The 27,078-nt window shown below is 43.5% G+C and overlaps 1 protein-coding gene across 1 annotated transcript; it reads left to right on the forward strand.

Annotated features, from left to right (window-relative positions):
* Positions 1 to 555: 555 nt before the first annotated feature.
* Positions 556 to 26,952, forward strand: LOC118368663 (glycogen phosphorylase, muscle form). Its single transcript, XM_035752953.2, has 20 exons — positions 556 to 1,002; positions 17,650 to 17,751; positions 18,098 to 18,176; positions 18,292 to 18,395; positions 18,608 to 18,739; positions 18,828 to 18,939; positions 19,153 to 19,235; positions 19,349 to 19,492; positions 19,713 to 19,805; positions 20,136 to 20,282; positions 22,937 to 23,100; positions 23,211 to 23,325; positions 23,432 to 23,533; positions 23,642 to 23,789; positions 23,873 to 23,931; positions 24,180 to 24,321; positions 24,542 to 24,749; positions 25,069 to 25,203; positions 25,316 to 25,382; positions 25,600 to 26,952. The coding sequence occupies exons 1-20, from the start codon at positions 760 to 762 to the stop codon at positions 25,750 to 25,752; spliced, it is 2,532 nt and encodes an 843-aa protein (XP_035608846.1). The 5' UTR covers positions 556 to 759; the 3' UTR covers positions 25,753 to 26,952.
* The last annotated feature ends 126 nt before the right edge of the window (positions 26,953 to 27,078 follow it).

Here is a 27,078-nt window from a genome sequence, read left to right on the forward strand (position 1 = left end):
AACGCCATACCTTGCATCAGAGCTCAAAATATTAGTTTGTTTTACTCCCATATTTGTAAACAATGTAAATGCAAACAAACACTGTATAGACTCAAAACATGGTTAAAACTATATTTTTTATATCATGGATGGTCAGTCCTTGCATCCATGGCTTTGTCTATGAATTTGAGTGGCTACATTACTCCAGACCCATCCCTCAGCTTTTTACCAAAACAGAGGAGGGGTGGTATGCTATTGTTTCAATTAAGGATGATTCTAGCTTTGTTTTGTGGCTATATAGTGTTTGTTTACATATACTTTGTTTACAAACATTGGAGTACAACAAGACAATATTTTGGGTTCTGATGGGATACAACATTTGAGCGGGGCTGGCGGTATGGTGCAATATTGCCAGAGCAGTCCACCACTGGACAGTCGTCCCAAGTTACCACGGTCACAAAATCATAAACCCCGCCCATTTCAACAATTATCTTCTTAAAATCTGATTTTAAACCTAACCGTAACTTTAGCCACACTGCTAACATTATGCCTAACCTTAACGTAAGACCAAAAAGCACATTTGTGTTTTCTTGAAGCTTTACGATATAGACTTTGTGGCTGTATTATCGCGTGGATCCCCACTGGTCAGAGGGAGGCAGGGCAAACACTGTGACAAGCATAGGCATAACACAGTTAGTTACTTGCCATCTCTCATCAGCCTAGGTCGATATTTGCCATTCGGATCTACAGTCGTACAATATAAAATACGCATTTACCAAAATGCCTAAGCCATTGACAGACCAGGAGAAGAGAAAGCAGATATCGGTGCGAGGGCTTGCAGGTGTGGAAAATGTTTCAGACCTCAAGACTAATTTTAATCGCCATCTCCACTTTACACTCGTAAAGGACCGAAATGTGGCGACCAAAAGGGACTACTACTTCGCCTTGGCCAACACAGTGCGCGACCATCTGGTTGGCCGATGGATCAGGACGCAGCAGCACTACTACGAGAAAGACCCCAAGGTAAGCAGTCGAGTTGCCGCAGTGACACAGTGTTCCCGTCCCATCGCAATCTTCCGCACATATTGCAGGCTTCGGCACGTAGGCCTACGCCTCTGTCAGACTCCGGGTAAAGTGGGGAGGGGGTGGTTTTCCCAGGGAAATATCACTGCGCATTATGTGAAATTATGCTGAAATCTAGACTCTGCGCTTCAGACGCTAAAATTACAGAAGTGTTATGCTCATATAATATCAATTGAAGGGAAAGTAGACTATTTCATCCTCAATGTGATTATGCAGGGTAAATGGTAAAGGAATGCCAAATTATACATTGAGCGCTCCATCAAAGCTCCTTGCTAGTTAGGCTACATTGTGATGTTGCATCTCTGGATGAGAAAACATTCAGTACATTTCTGTATATTATCTCATTCTTAATCACTGAGTTGATAAATAAACTGGAGACAGCATCCAAGATGGACGCCTGTCGTTTTCAACATAATCTACTCACGTTCGCATACTGTTATCATTTTTTTTCTCTCCATAATATAAATTCCATACATTTTGAAGGATATACATTTAAATGTTACATTTGTTAAGAATGTATAGATTTTTGTAACACAAAACATCACAAACACGCAACAACAAAAACGCATACAGGGTTGTACATTAAAATACATGTAAAATGCTTAAAGCTGCAATATGTAACTTTTTGGGCGACCCGACCAAATTCACATAACAATGTGAGTTATAGGCCTGTCATTCTCTTTGAAAGCAAGTCTAAGAAGTGGTAGATCTGTTTTATGTGCGCTATTTCTATGCTTCCTGTTCTTAAATTTTTGTGTCTTTAATTTTCGGTTTTGTACACGACCTACAATATTTTTGTTTATGTAATATATATTTCACAGCGGTTTAGAAGTTACAATGATTCTCTACACTATACTTGCTTGGTTTGTCACATAAACTGAAATTAGGCTAACTATTATAATTTCAGCAACCAGGAAATGGCGAGCGATTTCTGGATATTGAAACTTTAAGAGTAGCAATAGATTGAATGACTTTCTTATTCTTATAGAGCATATTTTTTAATGTGACAAAGTAATTATTTAATTCAACCTTTAAAAATACAGAATATTATTTGTTATGTTCTTAAAGAAAGTAATTTTATGGGTGTAATATTGAGCAAGAGTTATGAACAAATGCATCACATACGGTTCATTAGTTGAGAATCTTGGATTATTAAACAGAGAAATAACATCATACATTTGCAGATTTAATGTCTACCCAGAAAATAGTTACATACACACATTGGAAAAATACATGTTAAATTGATTCTGTCCAATTCTAGTGAATCTTTTTTTTCATTTCAACAATTTATGATCTGTAATGTGCTAGAAGCCTTGCTTAAGACTGATATCCACTGGGGATGATATGCTTGATCCATTTTTTGCTGCAGATCTCTGCCCCCTTGATTGCTGAATCATTAACCCATATTTTTAACCTGGCAAATATATCTGGTACTATCCCCAAGGATTGGAAGGTGGCCCATGTACTCCCCGTTCACAAAGGTGGTGACCCTAAATAATTATCGCCCAATTTCTTGCCTAGGTAAAATATTAGAATTCTTGATTATTTCTCAGCTAAGATCTTACTTATCTTTGAAATGTATTCTAAATGTGCTGTACATCAGACAGGTTTTAGACCAGGTCATAGCACTATCTATGCTGCATCCCTAGTTATAAATGATTAACAGTATGGATAAAAGGCAACATTGTGCTGTCATCTTCATTGACCTTTCAAAGGCTTTCGATACTGCTGATCAATGTAACCTGCACTTGTATGCAGATAATACTGGGTATGCTATTGCCCCCACAGTTCACCAGGCTCTATCTGAACTACAGTCTGTCTTCATTGTATTACAGAAAAACTTTATTGACCTGAAATTAGTATTAAATGCAGGTAAAACAAAGTATATGTTGTTCTCTAGAACGCATAAAAAATAACTAATGATTTAAGCATATGTACTTTGGATGGTGTCTATATTGATCTTGTCCCTGCTTGCAAAAATCTGGGCATCTGTATAGATGAAAAGCTGTCTTTTAAAAAGCATATTGATGAGGTAGTTAAGAAGCTGACAATAAAAATGGGCTTCTTCTATAGAAATACAGCGCATTTGAAAAGTTTTCAGACCCCTTGACTTTTTCCACATTTTGTTACGTTACAGCCTTATTCTAAAATGTATTACATTGTTGTTTTCCCTCATCAATACCCGATAATGACAAATAAAAAACAGAAATATCACATTTAAACAAGTATTCAGACCCTTTGCTCAGTACTTTGTTGAAGCACCTTTGGCAGCGATTACAGCCTCAAGTCTTCTTGGGTATGACGCTACAAGCTTGGCACACCTGGATTTGTGGAGTTTCTCCCATTCTTCTCTGCAGATCCTCTCAAGCTCTATCAGGTAGTATGGGGAGTGTCGCTGCACAGCTATTTTCAGGTCTCTACAGAGATGTTCAATCAGGTTCAATTCCAGGCTCTGGCTGGGCCACTCAAGAACATTCAGAGACTTATCCCGAAGCCACTCCTGTGTTGTCTTGGCTGTGTGCTTAGGGTCGTTGTCCTGTTGGAAGGTGAATCTTCTCCCCAGTCTGAGGTCCTGAGTGCTCCGGAGGAGGTTTTCATCAAGGATATTTCTGTACTTTGCTCCCTTCATCTTTCCCTCGATCCTGACTAGTCTCCCAGTCCCTGCTGCTGAAAAACATCCCCACAGCATGACGCTGCCACCCCCATGCTTCACCATAGGGATGGTGCCAAGTTTCCTCCAGATGTGACGCTGGGCATTCAGGCCAAAGAATTCAATCTTGGTTTCATCAGACCAGAGAATCTGTTTTTTCAAGTGGCTTCTGTCTGGCCACTCTACCATAAAGGCCTGATTTGGTGAAGTACTGCAGAGATTGTTGTCCTTCTGGAAGATCCACCCACCATCACAGAGGCACTCTGGAGCTCTGTTAGAGTGACCATCGGGTACTTGGTCACCTCCCTGACCACGGCCCTTCTCCTCCAATTGCTCAGTTTGGCTGAGAAGCCAGCTCTAGGAAGAGTCTTGGTGGTTCCAAACTTATTCCATTTAAGAGTGATGAAGGCCAAGGTGTTCTTGGGGACCTTCAATGCTGCAAAAAAAGTTGGTACCCTTCCCCAGATCTTTGCCTCGACACAGTCATGTCTCGATACAGTCATGTCTCGGAGCTCTATGGACAAATTCTTCTACCTCATGGCTTGTTTTTTTTTTTTTTTGCAAACATTTTTTAAATGCTGGTTTTGCTTTGTCATTATGGGGTATTGTGTGTAGATTGATGTGAAAAAAAACTATTTCATCCATTTTAGAATAAGGCTGTAATGTAATAAAATGTGAAAAAGTCAAGGGGTCTGAATACTTTCTGAATACACATTATGTCACATTATGTGACTTGTTAAGCAAATTTTTACTCCTGAACTTATTTAGGCTTGAAATAACAAAGGGGTTGAATACTTATGGACTCAAGACATTTCAGATTTTATTTTTTTATTAATTTGTAAACATTTCTAAAAGCATAGTTCCACTTTGACATTATGGGGTTTTGTGTGTCTTTTGTCTGCGCTTATGTCTGCACTTATGTACAGCTCTGTTCCATTCGAACCACAGGTTTTTTCAATGGGTTTCAAGTGTGGAGACTTCTTTGTGGATTTTGATGTGTGCTTGGGGTTATTGTCTTGCTGGAAGATCCACTTGCGGCCAAGTTTCAGTCTCCTGATATCCGAAGTCTATGCCGTATTCTGAGGCCTTGAACCTCTTGTCCACTTTAGTAGTGTTGTTTGTGAGATTCACAAAGTCCCCCAGCATGTAGGGCTCGACTGTCACACAGTCCACCACCTCACCCGTCTACAAGATCTGAAACATAACAACCAGCTGTCTAAACAGGAGGCAGGTTCACTTCTTCTGAAGATTTCTAAACATTACTTGAAATCAAAGGTCCATCACTGTATTTGTAGGTAGTTATGGGTTTTGATTTTGTTCATGCATACCTACTGTAAAATATGATGGTGGATATTTGATGTTATGGGGCTATTCTGCTTCCACTGGTTCTGGGGCCCTTGTTAAGGTCAACAGCATCAACGTTGTTGCCTCTGCCAGGAGGCTGAAAGTTGGCCGGATGTGGATCTTCCAGCAAGTCCATAACCCCAAGCTAGAGGTCCACCGATTCATCGGAATAGCGTATTAATGGGGGCCGATTTCAAGTGTTCATAACAACCGGAAATTGGTATTTTTTGCCAAATTTGCCAAATGTATTTATTAAATTTGTAAAAAAAAAAAATGTAACACCTTTATTTAATCTTTATTTAACCGGGCAAGTCAGTTAAGAACACATTCTTATTTTCAATGACGGCCTAGGAACAGTGGGTTAACTGCCTCGTTCAGGGGCAGAACGACAGATTTTCACCTTGTCAGCTCGGGGCATCCAATCTTGCAACCTTACAGTTAACTAGTCCAACGCAATAACGACCTGCCTCTCTCTCGTTGCACTCCACAAGGAGACTGACTGCCTGTTACGCGAATGCAGTAAGCCAAGGTAAGTTGCTAGCTAGCATTAAACTTATCTTATAAAAACAATCAATCATAATCACTAGTTAACTACACATGGTTGATGACATTACTAGATATTATCTAGCGTGTCCTGTGTTGCATATAATCTGACTGAGCATACAAGTATCTACAGTGCCTTGCGAAAGTATTCGGCCCCCTTGAACTTTGCGACCTTTTGCCAAATTTCAGGCTTCAAACATAAAGATATAAAACTTAATTTTTTTGTGAAGAATCAACAACAAGTGGGACACAATCATGAAGTGGAATGACATTTATTGGATATTTCAAACTTTTTTAACAAATCAAAAACTGAAAAATTGGCGTGCAAAATTATTCAGCCCCCTTAAGTTAATACTTTGTAGCGCCACCTTTTCCTGCGATTACAGCTGTAAGTCGCTTGGGGTATGTCTCTATCAGTTTTGCACATCGAGAGACTGAATTTGTTTTCCCATTCCTCCTTGCAAAACAGCTCGAGCTCAGTGAGGTTGGATGGAGAGCATTTGTGAACAGCAGTTTTCAGTTCTTTCCACAGATTCTCGATTGGATTCAGGTCTGGACTTTGACTTGGCCATTCTAACACCTGGATATGTTTATTTTTGAACCATTCCATTGTAGATTTTGCTTTATGTTTTGGATCATTGTCTTGTTGGAAGACAAATCTCCATCCCAGTCTCAGGTCTTTTGCAGACTCCATCAGGTTTTCCTCCAGAATGGTCCTGTATTTGGCTCCATCCATCTTCCCATCAATTTTAACCATCTTCCCTGTCCCTGCTGAAGAAAAGCAGGCCCAAACCATGATGCTGCCACCACCATGTTTGACAGTGGGGATGGTGTGTTCAGGGTGATGCGCTGTGTTGCTTTTACGCCAAACATAACATTTTGCATTGTTGCCAAAAAGTTCAATTTTGGTTTCATCTGACCAGAGCACCTTCTTCCACATGTTTGGTGTGTCTCCCAGGTGGCTTGTGGCAAACTTTAAACAACACTTTTTATGGATATCTTTAAGAAATGGCTTTCTTCTTGCCACTCTTCCATAAAGGCCAGATTTGTGCAATATCCGAATATCCGAATATCCGATTGTTGTCCTATGGACAGAGTGTCCCACCTCAGCTGTAGATCTCTGCAGTTCATCCAGAGTGATCATGGGCCTCTTGGCTGCATCTCTGATCAGTCTTTTCCTTTTATGAGCTGAAAGTTCAGAGGGACGGCCAGGTCTTGGTAGATTTGCAGTGGTCTGATACTCCTTCCATTTCAATATTATCGCTTGCACAGTGCTCCTTGGGATGTTTAAAGCTTGGGAAATCTTTTTGTATCCAAATCCGGCTTTAAACTTCTTCACAACAGTATCTCGGACCTGCCTGGTGTGTTCCTTGTTCTTCATGATGCTCTCTGCGCTTTTAACGGACCTCTGAGACTATCACAGTGCAGGTGCATTTATACAGAGACTTGATTACACACAGGTGGATTGTATTTATCATCATTAGTCATTTAGGTCAACATTGGATCATTCAGAGATCCTCACTGAACTTCTGGAGAGAGTTTGCTGCACTGAAAGTAAAGGGGCTGAATAATTTTGCACGCCCAATTTTTCAGTTTTTGATTTGTTAAAAAAGTTTGAAATATCCAATAAATGTCATTCCACTTCATGATTGTGTCCCACTTGTTGTTGATTCTTCACAAAAAAATGCAGTTTTATATCTTTATGTTTGAAGCCTGAAATGTGGCAAAAGGTCGCAAAGTTCAAGGGGGCCGAATACTTTCGCAAGGCACTGTAAGTATCTGACTGAGCGGTGGTAGGCAGAAGCAGGCGCGTAAACATTTATTCAAACAGCACTTTCGTGGGTTTTGCCAACAGCTCTTTGTTGTGCGTCAAGCATTGCACTGTTTATGAATTCAAACCTATCAACTCCCGAGATGAGGCTGGTGTGACCGAAGTGAAATGGCTGGCTAGTTAGCGCTCGCTAATAGCATTTCAAACGTCACTCTCTCTGAGCCTTGGGGTCGTTGTTTCCCTTACTCTGCATGGGTAACGCTGCTTCGATGTGGTGGCTGTTGTTGTTGTGTTGCTGGTTCGAGCCCAGGGAGGAGCGAGGAGAGGGACGGAGGCTATACTGTTACACTGGCAATACTAAAGTGCCTATAAGAACATCCAATAGTCAAAGGTTAATGAAATACAAACTGGTATAGAGGGAAATAGTCCTATAATAACTACAACCTAGAACGTCTTACCTGGGAATATTGAAGACTCATGTTAAAAGGAACCACCAGCTTTCATATGTTCTTATGTTCTGAGCAAGGAACTGAAACGTTAGCTTTCTTACATAGCACATATTGCACTTTTACGTTCTTCTCCAACACTTTGTTTTTACATTATTTAAACCAAATTGAACATGTTTCATTTTCTACTTGAGGCTAAATTGATTTTATTGATGTATTATATTAAGTTAAAATAAGTGTTAATTCAGTATTGTTGTCATTGTCATTATTACAAATACATGTTTTTCTTTTTTTTAAATCGGCCGATTAATCGGGATCGGCTTTTATGGTCCTCCAATAATCGGTATCGGAGTTGAAAAATTATAATCGGTCGACCTCTACCCCAAGCACACATCAAAATCCACAAAGAAATGGTCAATCCGTAGCAATATGCTAAATGCGTTTACATGAAAGAAGCTATGCAAATATAGCAACAAGATAACAATATGAATTTTTAAAGTGTGATGTTGGTGATGTAGACGCCAACATCAACTTGCTCCACTATAGCCCGTCGATGAGAATGGGGGAGTGCTCGGTCCTCATTTTCCTGTAGTACACAATCATCTCCTTGGTCTTGATCATGTTGAGGGAGAGGTTGTTTTCCTTGCACCACAGGGTCAGGTCTTTGACCTCCTCCCTATAGGCTGTCTCATTGTTGTCGGTGATTGGGCCTACCACTGTTGTGTCATCAGTAAACTTAATGATGGTGTTGGAGTCATGCCTGGCCGTGCAGTCATGAGTGAACAGAGAGTACAGGAGGGGACTGAGCACGCACCCCTGAGGGGCCACCGTGTTGAGGATCAGCGTGGCGGATATGTTGTTACCTACCCTTACCACCTGGGTGCGGTCTGTCAGGAAGTTCAGGATCCAGTTGCAGAGGGAGGTGTTTAGTCCCAGGGTCCTTAGCTTAGTGATGAGATTTGAGGGCACTATAGTGTTGAACGCTGAGCTGTTGTCAATTAATAGCATTCTCACATAGGCGTTCCTTTTGTCCAGGTGTGAAAGGGCAGTGTGTTGTGCAATTGAGATTGCATCACATCTGTTGGTGGAGCATGCAAATTGGAGTGGGTCTAGTGTTTCTGGGATAATGGTGTTGACGTGAGCCATGACCAGCCTTTCAACGCATTTCATGGCTACAGATGTGAGTGCCACGGGTCGGTATTCATTTAGGCAGGTTTCCTTAGTGTTCTTGGGCACAGGGACTATGGTGGTCTGCTTGAAACATGTAGGCAATACAGACTGAGACAGAGAGAGCTTTGTACACGTCTCTATGTGTGGAGTAAAGTTGATCACATTTAACATGCTAATAGAAATGAGGTAAAACTGATTTAAGTTTCCCTGCATTAAAGTCCCCGGCCACTAGGAGTGCCGCCTCTGGATGAACATTTTCCTGTTTACTTATGGCAGTATACAGCTCATTGAGTACGGTTTTAGTGCCACCCTCGGTCTGTGGTAGTATGTTGACAGCTAAGAAAAATACAGATGAAAACTCTCTAGGTAGATAGTGTGGTCTACAGCTTATTATAAGATACTCTACCTCAGGCGAGCAAAACCTTGAGACTTCCTTAGATATTGTGCACCAGCTGTTGTTTACATAAATGCATAGGCCCCCGCCCCGTGTCTTACCAGAGGCTGCTGTTCTGTCCTGCCGATAGAGTGTATAACCCTTCAGCTGTATGTTCTCAATGTCATTCTTTAGCTATGTCCCGTTGGTTGGATAAACATGCTTTCAGTTCGTCCCATTTATTTCCCAGCGATTGAACGCTAGCTAGCAGGACGGAAGGCAAAGGCAGATTAGCCACTCGTCGCCTGATCCTCACAAGGTACCTTGATCTCTTTCCGCGAAATCTCAGTTTCCTTCTTCAGCGAATAACAGGGATCTGGGGTGTTTGTATAATATCCCTCCCGTCCGACTCAGTGAAGAAGAACTCTTCATACAGTTTGAGGTAAGAAATCGCAGTGCTGATGTCCAGAAGCTCATTAGAAGCAACATTATGTACAAAACAAGTTATGAACAACGCAAAAAAAACAAACAGGATAGCATGGTTGGTTAAGAGCCAATAAGATGGCATCCTTCCCCTCCGGCACCATCACATAAACAATAGAGTAGATAGTTAGTAGACAAACAAGCAAGCAGTATTAACTCAAAAGTGGGACTTAATTCGCATTAAAAAACAAGTGCACAGAATTTGCAAAAAATTCCATGTCAATTAACAACTACATGTAGCATCAAGAAAACTGATCAATGAGTATGTTTATATGCACTCTAATAATTCAATATTAAACTGCTTATGGCAGTAGGCCAGGCACGTACACAGATAGGGGTCTACCTGTGCCTCCCTCTTGCTCCTTTGCCGTCCCACTCGCCAAGTGCCCTTTTGGGTGGTGGTATAATTTTATTTTTGAATACAGGTTTTGGCATTGTTCTGAACTGACTGCCCGCAAGTCGTCATGACATCTTCAAGTTCGCCACCCTCTACCCCCACCCAGTCCTTTTGTTGCGCCTGTTGTTCTGGCCTGTAGAGAGCTCGCACGCACAAAACAAGCTCTCAGTCTTATGGCAGAGTTAGATGTTTATCCACCCCTTCCAAACTTTTTTTATTTGCAGTTACTTCAAACGTCAAATTTCAAAGTGTTTTTGTTGCTCCTGCTGCTCGTAAGTTTAGGCACTCATTCCAAATGGTTACTGTAAGGGTTAAGTTTTGGGATAGGGTTAAAACCAAAAACCAGCTTGCACGATGGAGATCGAACGCACAACCTTCTGATCCAGAGTCAGCCTAACAAAACTCAAGCCTACTTGATGGTAACAGTGCTCACTACTGCCCCAGTGGCCTGTTTTGAAGGCATTTCCCGACGTCCTTAGGACATGGATAGACGTTAATCTTGAACTACCTGGCTGCGCATGCTTTTCTGCTGTCCGGTATTCAAATTTGAGATGTAGTCACCGGTCCAGTGTATAGCTAGCTACCTAGTTTAAATATCAACAGTACTGCAACAGCAGCAAAACATTTGATTAACACTTGATTTACATCATCAATATTCGGTCTGGTTGGCTGGTACACGCAGCAGAGAGAGGCAGAAAGAGAGAGGATCAGATGCATCAATGAGGCCTCCGACTCAACTGCCCTGACATGTGTGTCAGGGCAGCAGCAACACAGACCACAATATACTAAAATATCCAAACAAGCCAGCCTGACATTTATCATGAGTTAGAAGATTATGAATATTAAATTATTAAGTTATTATTTATAAATCGAAAGAGCATTAAAGATTTTTTTAAAAAGCAATCAGTCAAAAAAAGGGGGGATTGTGCTCTTTTTATCATTTTGAGCACCTGCGCCCTGAAAGGTCTGTGTACGGCCATGCAGTAGGCCTGACTTTGACATTACTAGTCATATAAATGCCTTACTCTGTTTATATGAATCGGTGTAAAACGTAAAGTCATTATCGGCATAAGCAGGTCTCCTGCAACACGGTGATCAATAAAGACCCTGAGACCATATTTGACCAATACCTCCATGCCCTGTAAGAAATATAAATAATCATTTGTTTACACGAATCCTTAGTTGATAACCCCTGGTCATCTAGAGTTCAATTACATTTTTGGTATTCGGCCCATTTTCCTATAATAGTAATTTCTCATAATCAATCCATTCTTCCCAAAGTCTTCATGTTTACAAATGCATTTAATAGCTGTAGTAATAGTTGTAACACTGCTGTTATTTAGAGTGTTTATGTAACCCCATCTCCACCAATGATTGGCATCTCCCTCCCTAGTCGCTCTAACCTTTTAGAAGGGGCCACTAATGCGACTATTTTTAACAAGCGACTAGATGCCTTTGTCACTTTATCATGGTCACACTCAATGAGACAGTCGGGAGCTCTGTCTTCCATGTCCTCATTTGCATGCCCTCCTATTGTCGGAAAAAACCCATTTGAAATGTCACAGGTCAATCGAAGTCTCGGGTGTCATTCCCTCCTAACTCTTCATTTAGGATATCAAACACACCATCCCGATCAATTATGTTGTAGCACTTTATACAACGAGTGGGTCTAATCCTGAATGCTGATTGGTTAAAACCGCATTCCAGTCAGTGTCTATTCCACAAGTTATCACAGGCTAAATATATAACGTTATTGTTTCAGTATTCAAATTCTATCTTCAGCTGTCCCATAGTAATGAACGTGTCGGGAGTCGGGACGAGACAGACAGGCAGCCAGCGTTTCTCAGCCAGTCAAAATCATGACTCAGCTGGCATCATTTTTATAGATATATACAGGGCACGACAAAGCCTATTTCCCCCTCAGGAAACTAAAAAGATTTGGCATGGGTCCTGAGATCCTCAAAAGGTTCTACAGCTGCATCACTGCCTGGTACGGCAATTGCTCGGCCTCCGACCGCAAGCCACTTCAGAGGGTAGTGCGTACGGCCCAGTACATCACTGGCGCTAAGCTGCCTGCCATCCAGGACCTCTACACCAGGCGGTGTCAGAGGAAGGCCCTAAAAATGGTCAAAGACCCCAGCCACCCCAGTCATAGACTGTTTTCTCTACTACCGCATGGCAAGCGGTACCGGAGTGCCAAGTCTAGGACAAAAAGGCTTCTCAACAGTTTTTACCCCGAAGCCATAAGACTCCTGAACAGGTAATCAAATGGCTACCCGGACTATTTGCATTATGTGCCTCCCTCCAACCCCTCTTTTACGCTGCTGCTACTCTCTGTTTATCATATATGCATAGTCACTTTAACTATACATTCGTGTACATACTACGTCAATTGGGCTGACCAACCAGTGCTCCCGCACATTGGCTAACCGGGCCATCTGCATTGTGTCCCGCACTTCGTTTCGTTTGACATGTTTTAATTGACATTTCTTTGTAAATCAAATCAAAGTTTATTTGTCACATGCGCAGAAAATACAACAGGTGTAGACCTTACAGTGAAATGCTTACTTACAGGCTCTACCCAACAGTGTAAAAAATGTATTATGTGAACAATGGTTTAGTAAAGAAATAAAACAACAGTCTAAAGACAGGCTAGATACAGTAGCGAGGCTACATACAGTCAGGCTGATTGAGGTAGTATGTACATGTAGATATGGTTAAAGTGACTATGCATATATGATGAACAGAGAGTAGCAGTAGCGTAAAAGAGGGGTTGGCGGGTGGTGGGTGGCAGGAAGTTTGCAGCCTTTCCAGCTTCAGTTTGAAGTGATTGTTTTAGATGTGTTGTTGGCTAGCTCCTCTGAACAACAGTGCCCTGACGAGTGAGCACATTTTCTATGTAGGGATGGATGTATCCAAATAAATGGAACTAGAAAACAGCTTAAACAAATGCAAATGCAGCTACTTTACTGTTATTCTGGCTGCTTTGACGTGACTGTAAGTTAGCCGTAGTTGGCTAGCTAGCAAGCAAGGGATAAGAATGATGCCCGCCAGTATGGCAATGGAACATTTGAAACGAACGACTGGGTCGCGTCCATAGATACAGAACAAAAAGACTGAACGACTGGGTTGCATCTCTGGCAACCAAACCGATAGAAAGAACGACCAGCCGGCTTGGGTAGCAACCTTAGATTTGTGTAGGGACTATATGACATAGTATGAATAAATTAATCAAAATAACATTTTTTTAAATAAAAATATGTAAATCATTATTTAAATAAGATAGTAACCCATTGTATAAAAGTGATAATGCCCTCAAAGCCGGTGTTTGAAGGATATATTGGCACGGTTTGCCGGCCCTCAACTTCTTCTGGGGCCTAACAATACCCATGCCAATATATCCTCCAAACACCGGCTTCGAGGGCATTATCACTTAAGTGGGGCGGCAGGGTAGCCTAGTGGTTAGAGTGTTGGACTAGTAACCGAAAGGTTGCAAGATCGAATCCCCGAGCTTTGAGAGCATGCCCCTGAACAAGGCAGTTAACCCACTGTTCCTAGGCCGTCCATTGAAAATAAGAATTTGTTCTTAACTGACTTGCCTAGTTCAATAAAGATTTTTTTGAAATCATAAATAAATAAAAAGTAGTGACCTTAGAAATAATGAAGCGAAGAGGCATTTGCAACTAGAGGCATAAAAACTCTAGATCACCTTTACTCCGCACACAGCTCTGTTGGGTAGAGCCCCGCTTGCAAAGCTCTCCCCTGCCCTCCATTTACCAAATGTGACCATATCTCAAACAGGAAGTACCAGTGACGCTCTCAATACGGTAGTGGTCCGATGAAGCAGAGGCTAAACTACAAGACTGTTTTGCTAGCATTAATTAGTGCTTCATTAATAAGTGCCTCGAAGACGTTGTCCCCACAGTGACCTTACGTTCATATCCCAACCTGAAGCCATGGATTACAGGCAACAACCGTACTGAGCTAAAGGATAGAGCTGACGATTTCAAAGACCGAGAGACTAATCTGGACGCTTATAAAAAATTCCGATACGCCCTCCATCAAACAGACAAAGTGTAAATGCCTTTTATGCTCACGTTGAGGCAAGCAACACTGCACCACCATGCATGAGAGCATCAGCTGTTCCAGACAACTGTGTGATCACGCTCTCTGTAGTATATGTGAGTAAGACCTTTAAACAATTTAACATTCACAAGGCCGCAGGGCCAGACGAATTACCAGGATGGGTACTCAGAGCATGTGCTGACCAGCTGGCAAGTGTCTTCATTGACATTTTCAACCTCTCCCTGACCCAGTCTGTAATAGCTACATGTTCCAAGCAGACCACCATAGTCCCTGTGCCCCAGAATGTCAAGGTAACATGCCTAAATGACTATCGCCCTTTAGCACTCACATCTCTAAAAATATAATGCCTTGAAATGCTGGACATGGCTCACATCAACACCATCATCACATACACTGGACCCACTCCAATTTGCATACCGCCCCATCAGATCCACAGATGACGCAATCTCTATTGCACTCCACACTACCCTTTCTCACCTGGACAAAAGGAAGACCTCTGTTAGACTACTGATCATTGACTAAAGCTCAGCATTTAACTCTATAGTGCCCTCCAAGCTCATCACTCATCACTCTCCCTCTGACACTGGATCCTGGACTTCCTGATGGGCCACCCCCGGGTGGTGAGGGTAGACCACAACACATCCACCACACTGACCCTCAACACGGGGCCCCTCAGGGGTACGTGCTTAGTCCGCTCCTGTACTCCCTGTTCACCCACGACTGCAGGTTTGTGCACGACTCCAACACCATCATTAAGACCCAACAGTGGTAGGACTGATCACTGATGATGATGAGGCAGCCTACAGGGAGGTCAGAGACCTGGCAGTGTGGTGCTAGGACAATAAGAACTCCTTCAACGTCAGCAAGACAAAGAAGCTATTCGTGGCCTACAGGAAAAGGAGAAAAGGAGGGCCGAGCAAGCCCACATTCACATCGACGGGGCTGTAATGGACAGGGTCAAGTGCTTCAAGTTCCTCGGTTTGCACATCACTAAAGACCTATCATGGTCCAAACACACCAACACAGTAGTGAAGAGGGAACGACAACACCTCTTCCCCCTCAGGAGGTTGAAAAGATTTTTCATGGACCCTCAAATCTTCAAAACGTTCTTCAGCTGCACAATTGAGTATGTTTACATGCACACGAATAATTCAATATTATAGAAGAAGGCCGAGTTTGACATTAGTCATGTCAACATCTTACTCTGCTTATCTTAATCTGCATTAGGTCATAATCGAAGTAAGCATACGGCGAGCAATCTTTCAAATTATTAGGACATGTAAACAGCTTAATCGGCGTTCCAGTGGTGGATTTGATCTGCGCATGTACCAGGCCAGTCCCGGGTAGCGCAAGCTTCCGTCTTATGTGCGAGTGAAGTGAGTTAGGAAAAACTGTAGGTATGCATCTTATAAATCGTTTTCACATACACATCTCGCATGTCCCAACTCAGAATCAAATAGTCTTTGCAGAAATAACATGGTCACTGTGCGAGAACGTTTATTTTGTTTGCCGATGTTCTGCATTAACAAAAGTTCCCATTGGGTAGCCTGATTTCAGATGTGTCCATGTAAACAGGATTGTTAGGGAAATCGTTCTTCTTGCAAAGCATGTAAACGTTTTAAACTAACTATTATATTAACCTGACTATCCACAATAACTGCATTATTATGTGCATGTAACCATGCTCATTGAGAGCATTATGACTGGCTGCATCACCGCTTGGTATGGCAACTGCTTGACCCGCAAGGAGCAACAGAAGGTGGTGCGTACGGCTCGGTACATCACTGAGGCCGAGCTCCTTGCCATCCAGGACCTTTATAACAGGCGGTGTCAGAGGAAGGCCCTAACAATTGTCAAAGACTCCAGCCACTCAAGTCATAGACTGTTCCCTCTGCTACCGCACGGCAAGCGGTACGAGAGCACCAAATCTGGGACCAAAACCTCCTGAACAGATTCTACCACCAAGCCATAAGACGGCTGAACAGTTAACCAAATGGCTACACAGACTATTTGCATTGTCCCCGTTTTTTTCTATGGACATTCTTGCACTTGCTCTATGCACACTCACTGGACTCGACCCACACACTCACACATACTACTCTCACACACTATATACGCTGACACAAACAAAACACTCACACATAGACACTCTTCACATAGGCTGCTGCTACTCTTTTTATTATCTATCCTGATTGCTTTGTCACTTTTACCCCTACTTACATGTACATTACCTCAATTACCTCAACATCCTCATACCCCTGCACATTGACTCTGTACTGGTACTCCTTACAGAGACTGGACTCTGTTTATCATGCATCCTTGCTCTTTATTACAAATGCCAAGTCACTCACCCACCATTGCACATTGTACCAAATGGTAGGTTGGACCTGACTTTATATGCACAGAATGCTACATTTGTATGTGTTCATACACAAAAGCCCTTTTGGGTAAACTCCCTCTTTACTTCTGTAGTCTGGTCTCCTTCACCACCAGCAGTTGTTGATTGTTGCTGCCTTCTTGGCCAGGTCTCCCTTGAAAAAGAGATTCCGGGTCTCAATGGGCTTTTCCTGGTGAAATGAAGGTTAAATAAATAAAACAATAGAAACTCCTTGTATATAGCCTCGTTATTGTTGTTTTTTGTGTTACTATTTCCTTGAAAAAAAAGTATTATTTTCTTTTCTTACTTTTGAACTCACGGTAAAGTCTACACCTGTTGTATTTGGTGCATGTGACAAAAATGTATTTGATTTCATTATGATTTCATTGCATAGCTTCAGTGTGAGTTACATACCCCATACATGGATCTGAATGAGAATATGATGTAAAAACCTGTATGTCCTCGGTGACGTTCTAGTAGGTGGAGACAAGCTGCAGAGACATCCTATACGGACATAAGTAAACGAACTGCCACTGTTTGCAGCACTCTTTATGTCGGTTATTGTGAGACCATGGGATGAATCCAAGTGCGTTATAAAGAACTTTTGTCTTTTGAAACAGTTGTTGGTGTACACTAGCGGTATTAGTAGAGGCTTGTGAGTTAGTTGAACTCATTCCAATGCTCTCTCAGAAAGAGCTGTTGCTTGACGGGTCGCCAAGTATAGATCTGCTGTTTTTGGCAGCACCGGCTCTCCCCTCTTGGCTACAGCTGCTTCCTCTCTAGAAGAATAGGAGAGGCAGAGATAATGTTGCATTTCTCAGGGCTACCACATGGTGGCACACTACTGTTGGATGGCTGAAGGTGTGTTTTAATGCAGAGGGTATTCTGCGCTGTACTGTATTGCATTCACTTTCCTTGATGTACCTTCCTCTGTTGCTCCTCTCCAGCGTGTGTACTACCTGTCCCTGGAGTTCTACATGGGGCGCACCCTGCAGAATACCATGGTGAACCTGGCACTGGAGAATGCCTGTGATGAGGCCACCTATCAGGTGACTGACGGATAGGCCTTTGGGCCATAACAGTGTCCCATCATAGTTACCTCAACCTAGTACATTGTCTGTGACATACACTGTGGAGGGTATGAAACTGGCACATTGAACATTAATGACACTGACAATGAGTGCATTTTTTTTTTTACACTCCATGTAAGATTCAAGAATACTTTCTGATTATATAATAATTTCAGGTACGTGGCCCTACTCTGAGATTGAACACTGCCCCATCCCCTTGTATTCAGATGCTAAAGCTTGACTTATTACGCTAAGGTAGCTCCCATCCTGTATGGTGGCTAATAAAGTACTATAAATCTTAACAATGTATCTTCGTCTTCAACAGTTGGGTCTGGACATGGAGGAGCTGCAGGACATTGAGGAGGATGCCGGCCTGGGAAATGGTGGTCTTGGACGGCTCGCCGGTTAGTTACCTCACTGGTTCTTCCCTGCACAAATAGTGTAGCCAATGACAGTGATGCTCAGGCAGTGGTCAGGAAAACCCCCACCTCATCTCTCCCCCCCCACCTGTGCTCTCAGCCTGCTTCCTAGATTCCATGGCGTCTCTGGGGCTGGCAGCTTACGGCTACGGCATCCGCTATGAGTTTGGCATCTTCAACCAGAAAATTGTCAATGGCTGGCAGGTAGTTTGACTGACTGGCAAAGTTGATTATATTTATGTACATGTCTGTGAGTGTATATGGTACTTTCCAGTGCTTGTTGGAGTCATGTGCTTTAGATGGTCCACTTATTTGATGAATCATTTCTCACATTTTTGTCATCTACTCACAGTAGAGTCATGATGCTGTATAATCAGAACTCATAGTTCATTGTAGTGACTGACATCTCCTCACAGGTGGAGGAGGCTGATGATTGGCTGCGCTACGGCAACCCCTGGGAGAAGGCCCGCCCCGAGTACATGCGACCTGTCCACTTCTATGGCAGAGTGGAGCACACCCCCGAAGGGGTGAAATGGGTTGACACACAGGTGAGAGGCCACATAGAAAGGATACAACATAGAAATAGTCATCATTGTAGCCAAAACTAAACATTACATGACCCTGCTATGTTGACAGGTAGTGTTGGCCCTTCCTTATGACACCCCAGTCCCTGGCTACAGGAACAACGTTGTGAACACCATGAGACTATGGTCCGCCAAGGCCCCATGTGATTTCAACCTGAAAGACTGTGAGTTACTTCTGGACTGTTTGGGCTTGCCTGGTTTACCGCTTGAACCTGCTGATTCAATTATGCATCGCTCAACATCTTTACAACCTTTGTAATAGTATTGTCAGTCAGCTAATTGACCAGTCAGATTGTCAGGATTGGAGCTGGAAAACAGTCTAGTGCAAGGCATTTTAAATGTACGATGAGACCAGACGTTTTTCTGTCGTTCTACAGTCAATGTTGGCGGCTACATTCAGGCTGTGCTGGACAGGAACTTGGCTGAGAACATCTCCCGTGTCCTCTACCCTAATGACAACGTGAGTAGAACCTAGTGTTTATGTAACTTTTATTTACCCAGCCGTCAATGCACTGTTATGAGGAATTCATAATAAACAAGTGGGATGGACTGTGGATCTGTGTTTGACCCTAGTTCTTCGAGGGCAAGGAGCTTCGTCTGAAGCAGGAGTACTTTGTGGTGGCGGCCACTCTGCAGGACATTGTCCGTCGCTTCAAGTCCTCAAAGTTTGGCTCCACCGAGGTTGTGCGTGTGGACCTGTCCACCCTACCTGACAAGGTAAGCTCGATACAATAGATATCCTTAGCGTCCTAGACTGTTGTAACCGGACGATATGTATCAAAGCACCATATACTCTCCATATGTCTTTGTTCATTGACCACTCTACGGTACTATGCCAAAGACACAATGGCGGAGTGTGAGACTATATGCAAAAGTTTCCTTCCCTAACTGCATCGTATCTATTGTGCTGATGTCCTCTCTCTTGCCCATATTGTAGGTGGCCATCCAGCTGAACGACACCCACCCTGCCTTGGCCATCCCTGAGCTGATGAGGATCCTGTTGGACACGGAGCACCAGACATGGGAGAAGGTACAGTGCTGGTCCCCCTGCTTAAGCAAAAGTGTTGCACAAAAAATAGAAGTGTAACGAATACTCACCACGAAAAGGGGAATGCTCGCAGTGATCTTTATATAATGACGAGTTGCTCATGTCTCTGCCCTAACAATGGGAGTTGTTGTCCCAAAGGCGGGAAGGAAGGTCACAAGCTTAGGTCTAAAATAAGCCAATAGAAACACATTGGACTTGTTTTGGACAGATTTTTGGCAAGAGTGAAACCTCTCGCTTAGCCTCTTCCTCTCACAGCCTCTTCCTCTCACAATTTCCTTCTACATGCATCTTTGTGTTTTACCCCTCTCTCAGGCCTGGGACATCGTTACTCGTACCTGTGCCTACACCAACCATACAGTCCTGCCTGAAGCCCTGGAGCGCTGGCCAATCGACCTGTTCCAAAACCTTCTGCCCAGACACCTGGAGATCATCTTCGAGATCAACCGACGCCACCTGGAGGTAGAGAGAGGAAGAGGGCGGGAGGGAGGGGGGTGGAGTGGGAGAAAGAAAGACAGTGAGAGAGAGTGAGAGAGACATCCAAATGTTCACTCCATATTACAGTGTGGGTCAAATAATAAAGGCATGGGTCTTAAAACCACCAGACTGTACAATTTTAGCCGTCTTATGCCATGAATTTGCAGTCTCAGACAAAATGTCTATATCATGTGCAAATTCTTGTCGTAAACGATTGTCGGACATCTTGGCTCATTCAGTGTGACAGGGTCTAGGTCTGCTAATTAAGTACCATTACGTGTGGTCGTAGGCTCCAACAAAGTTCTGTCAGTGTCTGAAATGTTGAGCCTTTATCGTATAGTGTGGCTGATGTTACAAGCCGATCCTGGCGACTGACCTCAGCCACAAGGCACCTGACGATTATTGTGAATAGTCAGATTAATCTAACGGTTTGTTTTAAACATTTTCATGCTTTGAAAGAAGAATGATTTCCCTGAAAATATTTGTTATGTGATACATCTGGAATCAGGCTACCTGGTGGGATTTGTACAAAATCAGCAATCAAAATAAATGTTCAGCGACCATGTTCTTTAGGGGAAGCCTATTTAATTCTGAGTTCGGACACCAAAAGAATGCAGGCAACTGCTTCGTCGAATATGGAGTTGGTCCCCCCTTTGCTGCCTAAACAGCCTCCACTCTTCTGGGAAGGCTTTCCACTAGATGTTGGAACATTGTTGCAGACACTTGCTTCCATTCAGCCACAGGAGCATTAGTGAGGTTGGGAACTGATGTTGGGCGATGAGGCCTGGCTCACAGTCAGAATTCCCAAATCCTCAGACAGGTGTTCTATGAGGTTGAGGTCAGGGCTCTGTGCAGGCCTGTCAAGTTCTTCCACACCGATCTCGACAAACCATTTCTGTAGGGACCTCATGTTGTGCATGGGGGCATTGTCATGCTGAAACAGGAAAGTGCCTTCCCCAAACTGTTACCACAAATTTGGAAGCACAGAATCGTCCAGAATGTCATTGTATGCTGTAGCTTTAAGATTTCCCTTCACTGGAACTAAGGGGCCTAGCCCGTACCATGAAAAACAGCCCCAGACCATTATTCCTCCTCCACCAAACTTTTCTGTTGGCACTATGCATTCGGACAGGTAGCGTTATCCTGGCATCCGCCAAACCCAGATTTCTCCTTCGGACTGCCAGGTGGGTAAGCGTGATTCACCACTCCAGAGAATGCGTTTACACTGCTCCAGAGTTCAATGGCGGCAAGCTTTACACCACTCCAGCCGACGCCTGACATTGCGCATGGTGATCTTAGGTTTGTGTGTAGCAGCTCGGCCATGGAAACCCATTTATTTATTTTTATTTTATCCCCTTTTTCTCCCCAATTTCATGGTATCCAATTGTACGGGCTCGGGAGAGACGAAGGCCGAAAGCCAAGCGTCCTCCGAAACACAACCCAACCAGGCCGCACTGCTTCTTAACACAGCGCACCTCCAACCAGGAAGCCAGAACCACCAATGTGTCGGAGGAAACACCGTGCACCTGGATTCCTTGGTTAGCGTGCACTGCGCCCGGCCCGCCACAGGAGTCGCTGGTGCGCGATGAGACAAGAATACCCCTACCAGCCAAAACCTCCCTAACCCGGACGACGCTAGGCCAATTGTGCATCGCCCCACGGACCTCCCGGTCGCGGCCGGCTGCGACAGAGCACGAACCCAGGGTCTCTGGTGGCACAGCTAGCGCTGCGATGCAGTGCCCTAGACCACTTTGCCACCCGGGAGGCTGGAAACCCATTTCATGAAGCTCCTGACCGAACTGTTCTTGTGCTGATGTTGCTTCTAGAGGCAGTTTGGAACTCAGTAGTGAGTGTTACAACAGAGAACAAACATTTTTTTCACGTTCTACGCGCTTCAGCACTCGGCGGTCCCGTTCTGTGAGCTAGACATTTCCACTTTCCAATAAAATAACTTACAGTTGACCGGGGAAGCTCTAGCAGGGCAGAAATTTGACAAACTGACTTACTGGAAGGGTGGCATGCTATGATGGTGCCACGTTGAAAGTCACTAAGCTCTTCGGTAAGGGCCATTCTACTGCTAATGTTTGTCTATGAAGATTGCATGTCTTTGTGCTTAATTGTATACACCTGTAAGCAACGGGTGTGGGTGAAATAGCCATATCCACTAATTTGAAGAGGCGTCTACATACTTATATAGTGTATATTTGAATGTGAAAACTATTTCTAAATTGCATACTTTAAGTTGTGCCGAACTCACTTCACTCGCACATAAGCATAGAGTGAGGCTTGTGCCGCTGGTGCTGGCACATGTGCAGGTCAAATAAACCATTGCAGTTGATGTAGCCTATATCAACTGGCATAGCCTCGCAAGCCATTCACAGAATGTGACGACAGAACTGGAGCAGATTGCACAATCTGTCCAGGTTGACATCAAGATCTAATTTTGGAACACCGCACAGTGTGACGTGATGAAAGACTGAATTCGACGTACCGTCTGCAGAGCCTTTTAGAGGGATAAAGAGTTAGATACAGTCCAAACCATTGCCTCAACATTTATGTGCTAGCATCTCTCACTAACGTGATCAAAACAGGAAGGGCCGTACAACTACTATAAAATGCTTTGTCCCTCCTCCCCTCAGCGCATTGCTAACCTTTACCCTGGGGACCATGACCGTCTGCGCCGCATGTCCCTGGTGGAGGAGGGCGACCAGAAGAAGATCAACATGGCCCACCTGTGCATCGTGGGCTCCCACGCCGTCAACGGAGTGGCCCGCATCCACTCGGACATCATCAAGGCCACTCTGTACAAAAATTTTTTATTTTATTTTGGCGTTAGCTATACTGTACTTTGCTATCCCATTGGTCAGTGAGATGTCGAAGGGGCATTTGATCATTCGCCCATTGTGTCCACAGGTTCAAGGACTTCTACGAGGTGGACCCCCACAAGTTCCAGAACAAGACCAATGGCATCACACCCCGACGCTGGCTGGTCATGTGCAATCCTGGACTGGCAGAAGTCATTGCAGAGGTATGTGGTGGAGTATACAGCTAAAGTGAAGTAAGAGTGGCTTTGACAGTAGTGTTTGATAGAGATTCTTCTAAACATGGGTGTTTCTGAATGTTTGAATGTGCAGAGGATTGGTGAGGATTACATCCGCGATCTGGGCCAGCTGAAGAATTTGCTGGAGTTTGTGGATGACGACTCTTTGATTCGGGACATCGCCAAGATCAAACAGGTCAGAGCACAACAGTCTCTTCTCATATGGTGTCGTTGTCATTTCGGTCCACATCTCCGTCTTGAGACAATGACTATCACTCCTCTTAACACCTGTTTCTATATGTAGGAGAACAAGCTTAAGTTGTCTGCCTATCTCGAGGAGCACTACAAGGTGAAGATCAACCCCAACTCCATGTTCGACGTTCAAGTCAAGAGGATCCACGAGTACAAGAGGCAGCTGCTTAACTGCCTGCACATCATTACTCTCTACAACCGTGAGTGGTACTCCATTCTTTCACAGCTCTAGTGAGAGACATTATTCAGTAAACCAAGTTAGCCTGTCTTCTTTTTCAATCAGGCATCAAGAAGGAGCCCAACAAGAATTGGACCCCCAGGACTATCATGATTGGAGGAAAGGTGAGTAGCAATTAAAGTGTGATTACATAACAAGGACACACAGTGTATTGTAAAAGTCTTAATCATAGATATATTTTGTTAGCCTGGTCCTACATCTGTTTGAGCTGTCTTGCCAACTCCTATGGAGACAACGACTATAGTTTTTAAGACAGCACAAACAGATCTGGGACCAGGCTAATCTTTTGAGCTACCCTGTATGAGATTTTGGCATCCATGTGCTTCCATATGTTTTTCTCCATTTTCCCCAGGCTGCCCCTGGTTACCACACTGCTAAGCTGATCATCAGGCTGATCACGGCCGTTGGAGATATTGTCAACCACGACGAGGTGGTGGGCGACCGCCTCAAAGTCATCTTCCTGGAGAACTACAAGGTCACTCTGGCCGAGAAAAGTAAAAAAAAGTCACATACTTATTGGTTTCTTTCTTTATGCTCCCATAGGAGCTAAGTAACCCTCCATGTCTTCCTTCTTCGTTTAAGACTTCACGCTCGCCAGCGCCGCCAAATTTTGTTAAAGGTTCTAAGACGCATCTTTCTCGGCTTGGTCTCATCTCTCTACTTCTGTTTATCCCTGTCCCGCCCCCCCCCATCTCTCTTTCTCTCTCTACCCAGTCATCCCTGCGTCCGATCTATCTGAGCAGATCTCCACAGCTGGCACAGAGGCGTCTGGAACTGGCAACATGAAGTTCATGCTGAACGGAGCGCTCACCATCGGCACAATGGACGGAGCCAACGTAGAGATGGCTGAGGAGGCCGGGGAGGAGAACCTCTTCATCTTTGGTATGAGGGTGGATGACGTGGACGCCATGGACAAGAGCGGGTAAGACCGTGGAGGGTGTGAGTGGGTGGATGGATGGATGGATGGAAGGACAAAGAGGTTCTGGTTAGTGATGGTGGAGAAGACAAAAAGATTGGCATTGGATGATAGCTATAGAGAGAACTTATGGATGACATGGAAGGATGCTTACTTGGTAAAGTATGGTGAGGAAGCCAAGACGTTTGTAATGGTGAAGGATGGAACGGAAGCAGGGGGGTGACTTGGAAATGATGATAGGTTGAAAAATGACATAATGGAAAAAATATATTTTTATCTTCTTTATAAATGTATCCTCTTCTTTAGTAATTTATCCATCTTCCAGATATGATGCCATGGAGTACTACAATCGCATTCCTGAGCTGAAGCTGGCCATGGACCAGATCGCTGGTGGATACTTCAGCCCCGACCAGCATGACCTCTTCAAGGACATTGTCAACATGCTACTGCATCATGACAGGTGGGTGAAAAAGCTGAGTCACCGAAAGAATACCCAAATGCTGACACACTGTACTCAACTGATATACACGCAGCCACACAATGTCTAACCGAGCATGATGTTTGTGTTGCAGATTCAAGGTGTTCGCTGACTACGAAGCCTACATCAAATGTCAGGACAAAGTCAGTGCTCTCTACAAGGTCAGTGTTTCATAGACTGAATATCTATTGTTTTAGTTTTTCTTAATTTCTTTCTTTTTTTTGTAAAGTGTGTTAAGATCTGTTTAAATGCACTGTAAATAAAACGTGACTTGACTATTCCCCTGTCAACTCTGAGTTTTTCCACATACATAACATAACAGTATTCCTTCCTTCTGCAATGGTTTTAATTCCCCTCTCTTCCGATCCATCCCAACAGAACCCCAAAGAATGGACCAAGATGGTGATCCACAACATCGCCGGTTGTGGTAAATTCTCTAGCGACCGCACCATCTCCCAGTACGCCCGGGAGATCTGGGGCATGGAGCCCAGCCTGGAAAGGATCCCTGCCCCAGATGATCCTCGCCAATAAGCCCCAGCCAGAAAACCAGCCTCAGGCTTGTCCACATTCCCAACCTCTGTTTTTCCCACAGCCCCAACTTCTGCCTTTACCTCTGGCTATTCCACAAAAAAAGAAATGTTAACTTGAGAAATGGTTTAGAAACCTGAAATCTCCCCTATAACTAGTACCTTTTCATTGTGCTATTTAATTGTGGTCAGTATTAGTTAATGATTCACTATAGCACCCCCCTGTCAAGCTATGTGATGGCCAATAACCTGATACCACTTTTAACCTTGACATTCAGTACTAATTTTCAATGGGCTGGGTCAAAATCAGCATTCACCTTCTCAATGCATAGTTGACTGGCTGTGCAACATCAGTAACACTGTTGACCATCATTTCAGACAATTTGGCCGGAGAATACACCCTTTAACAGTCATTGGGGTCAACAAGTAGCTGGAAACCTCAACACTGTCTAATGGTACCAAAACCATGTCTTCCAAGGATGAGACAAGATACAACATTAGAGTGGCTGAAAATATGCACATTCTTCTCACATAGACACTGTGATTCTACACTACAGCTTTGGCCTGCCAATGACCACCTCTATAATCATATCTGCACCAAATAACAAATCAGGTTCAATGGACTAGGTTGACATGCTCATCTTTTGGCTAGCCCCCCACACAATGCTTATTATTACTAAAAATATTTTCTGCTGTCAGCTGTGTTTTGTTTAGCATGATCCCATCGGTATATCCTCAAAACGTTGTTCCGGTGTCGGAAGTTATGATCCATCATTTAGTGCAACAAACTAAGCCTTCTCTCCTCCACCTTCTCTGCCTAATACCTCTATGATTGACTATTAAGCTGCCTTAACGAAGCTGTGTGTGTAGTTGTACGGCCTAAAGTAAGCCCATGAACACCTTGACTGCTCATGTAAGCAGCTAGTTTTTTATGTTAAAATAAATAACCATTTCTGGTACAATAGTATTTTTCAGTGTTTGGAATGTCTTGGACTTAACTTTAAGATGATACTCGTAATTGAGTGTGTAGGGTTGATGTAAATTGCACTTTCCATTAGTTTATTAATGTTTATCTTCCTTTAGGGAGAGTCTGAAAAGCACTGAAAGCTTCAAACCCTGCATTCTCTTGTTAATGTGAAACAACCGTCAATAAAGGAGACAAAGTTACAAGAATTGTTGTGATATTTTGTTACATTCCAAAATAGCTACATTCTCTCATCACTTTTTGTCTATACATTTTTGTGTCTATGAATAAAAACTGAGAAAATTACACCTTGAAAATGAGGTAAAGACCATATGACGGCGCTACCGCAGGACTATAAAATTGCAA

This window comes from Oncorhynchus keta, chromosome 35 (assembly GCF_023373465.1).
Source record: "Oncorhynchus keta strain PuntledgeMale-10-30-2019 chromosome 35, Oket_V2, whole genome shotgun sequence".
Taxonomy (NCBI): domain Eukaryota; kingdom Metazoa; phylum Chordata; class Actinopteri; order Salmoniformes; family Salmonidae; genus Oncorhynchus; species Oncorhynchus keta.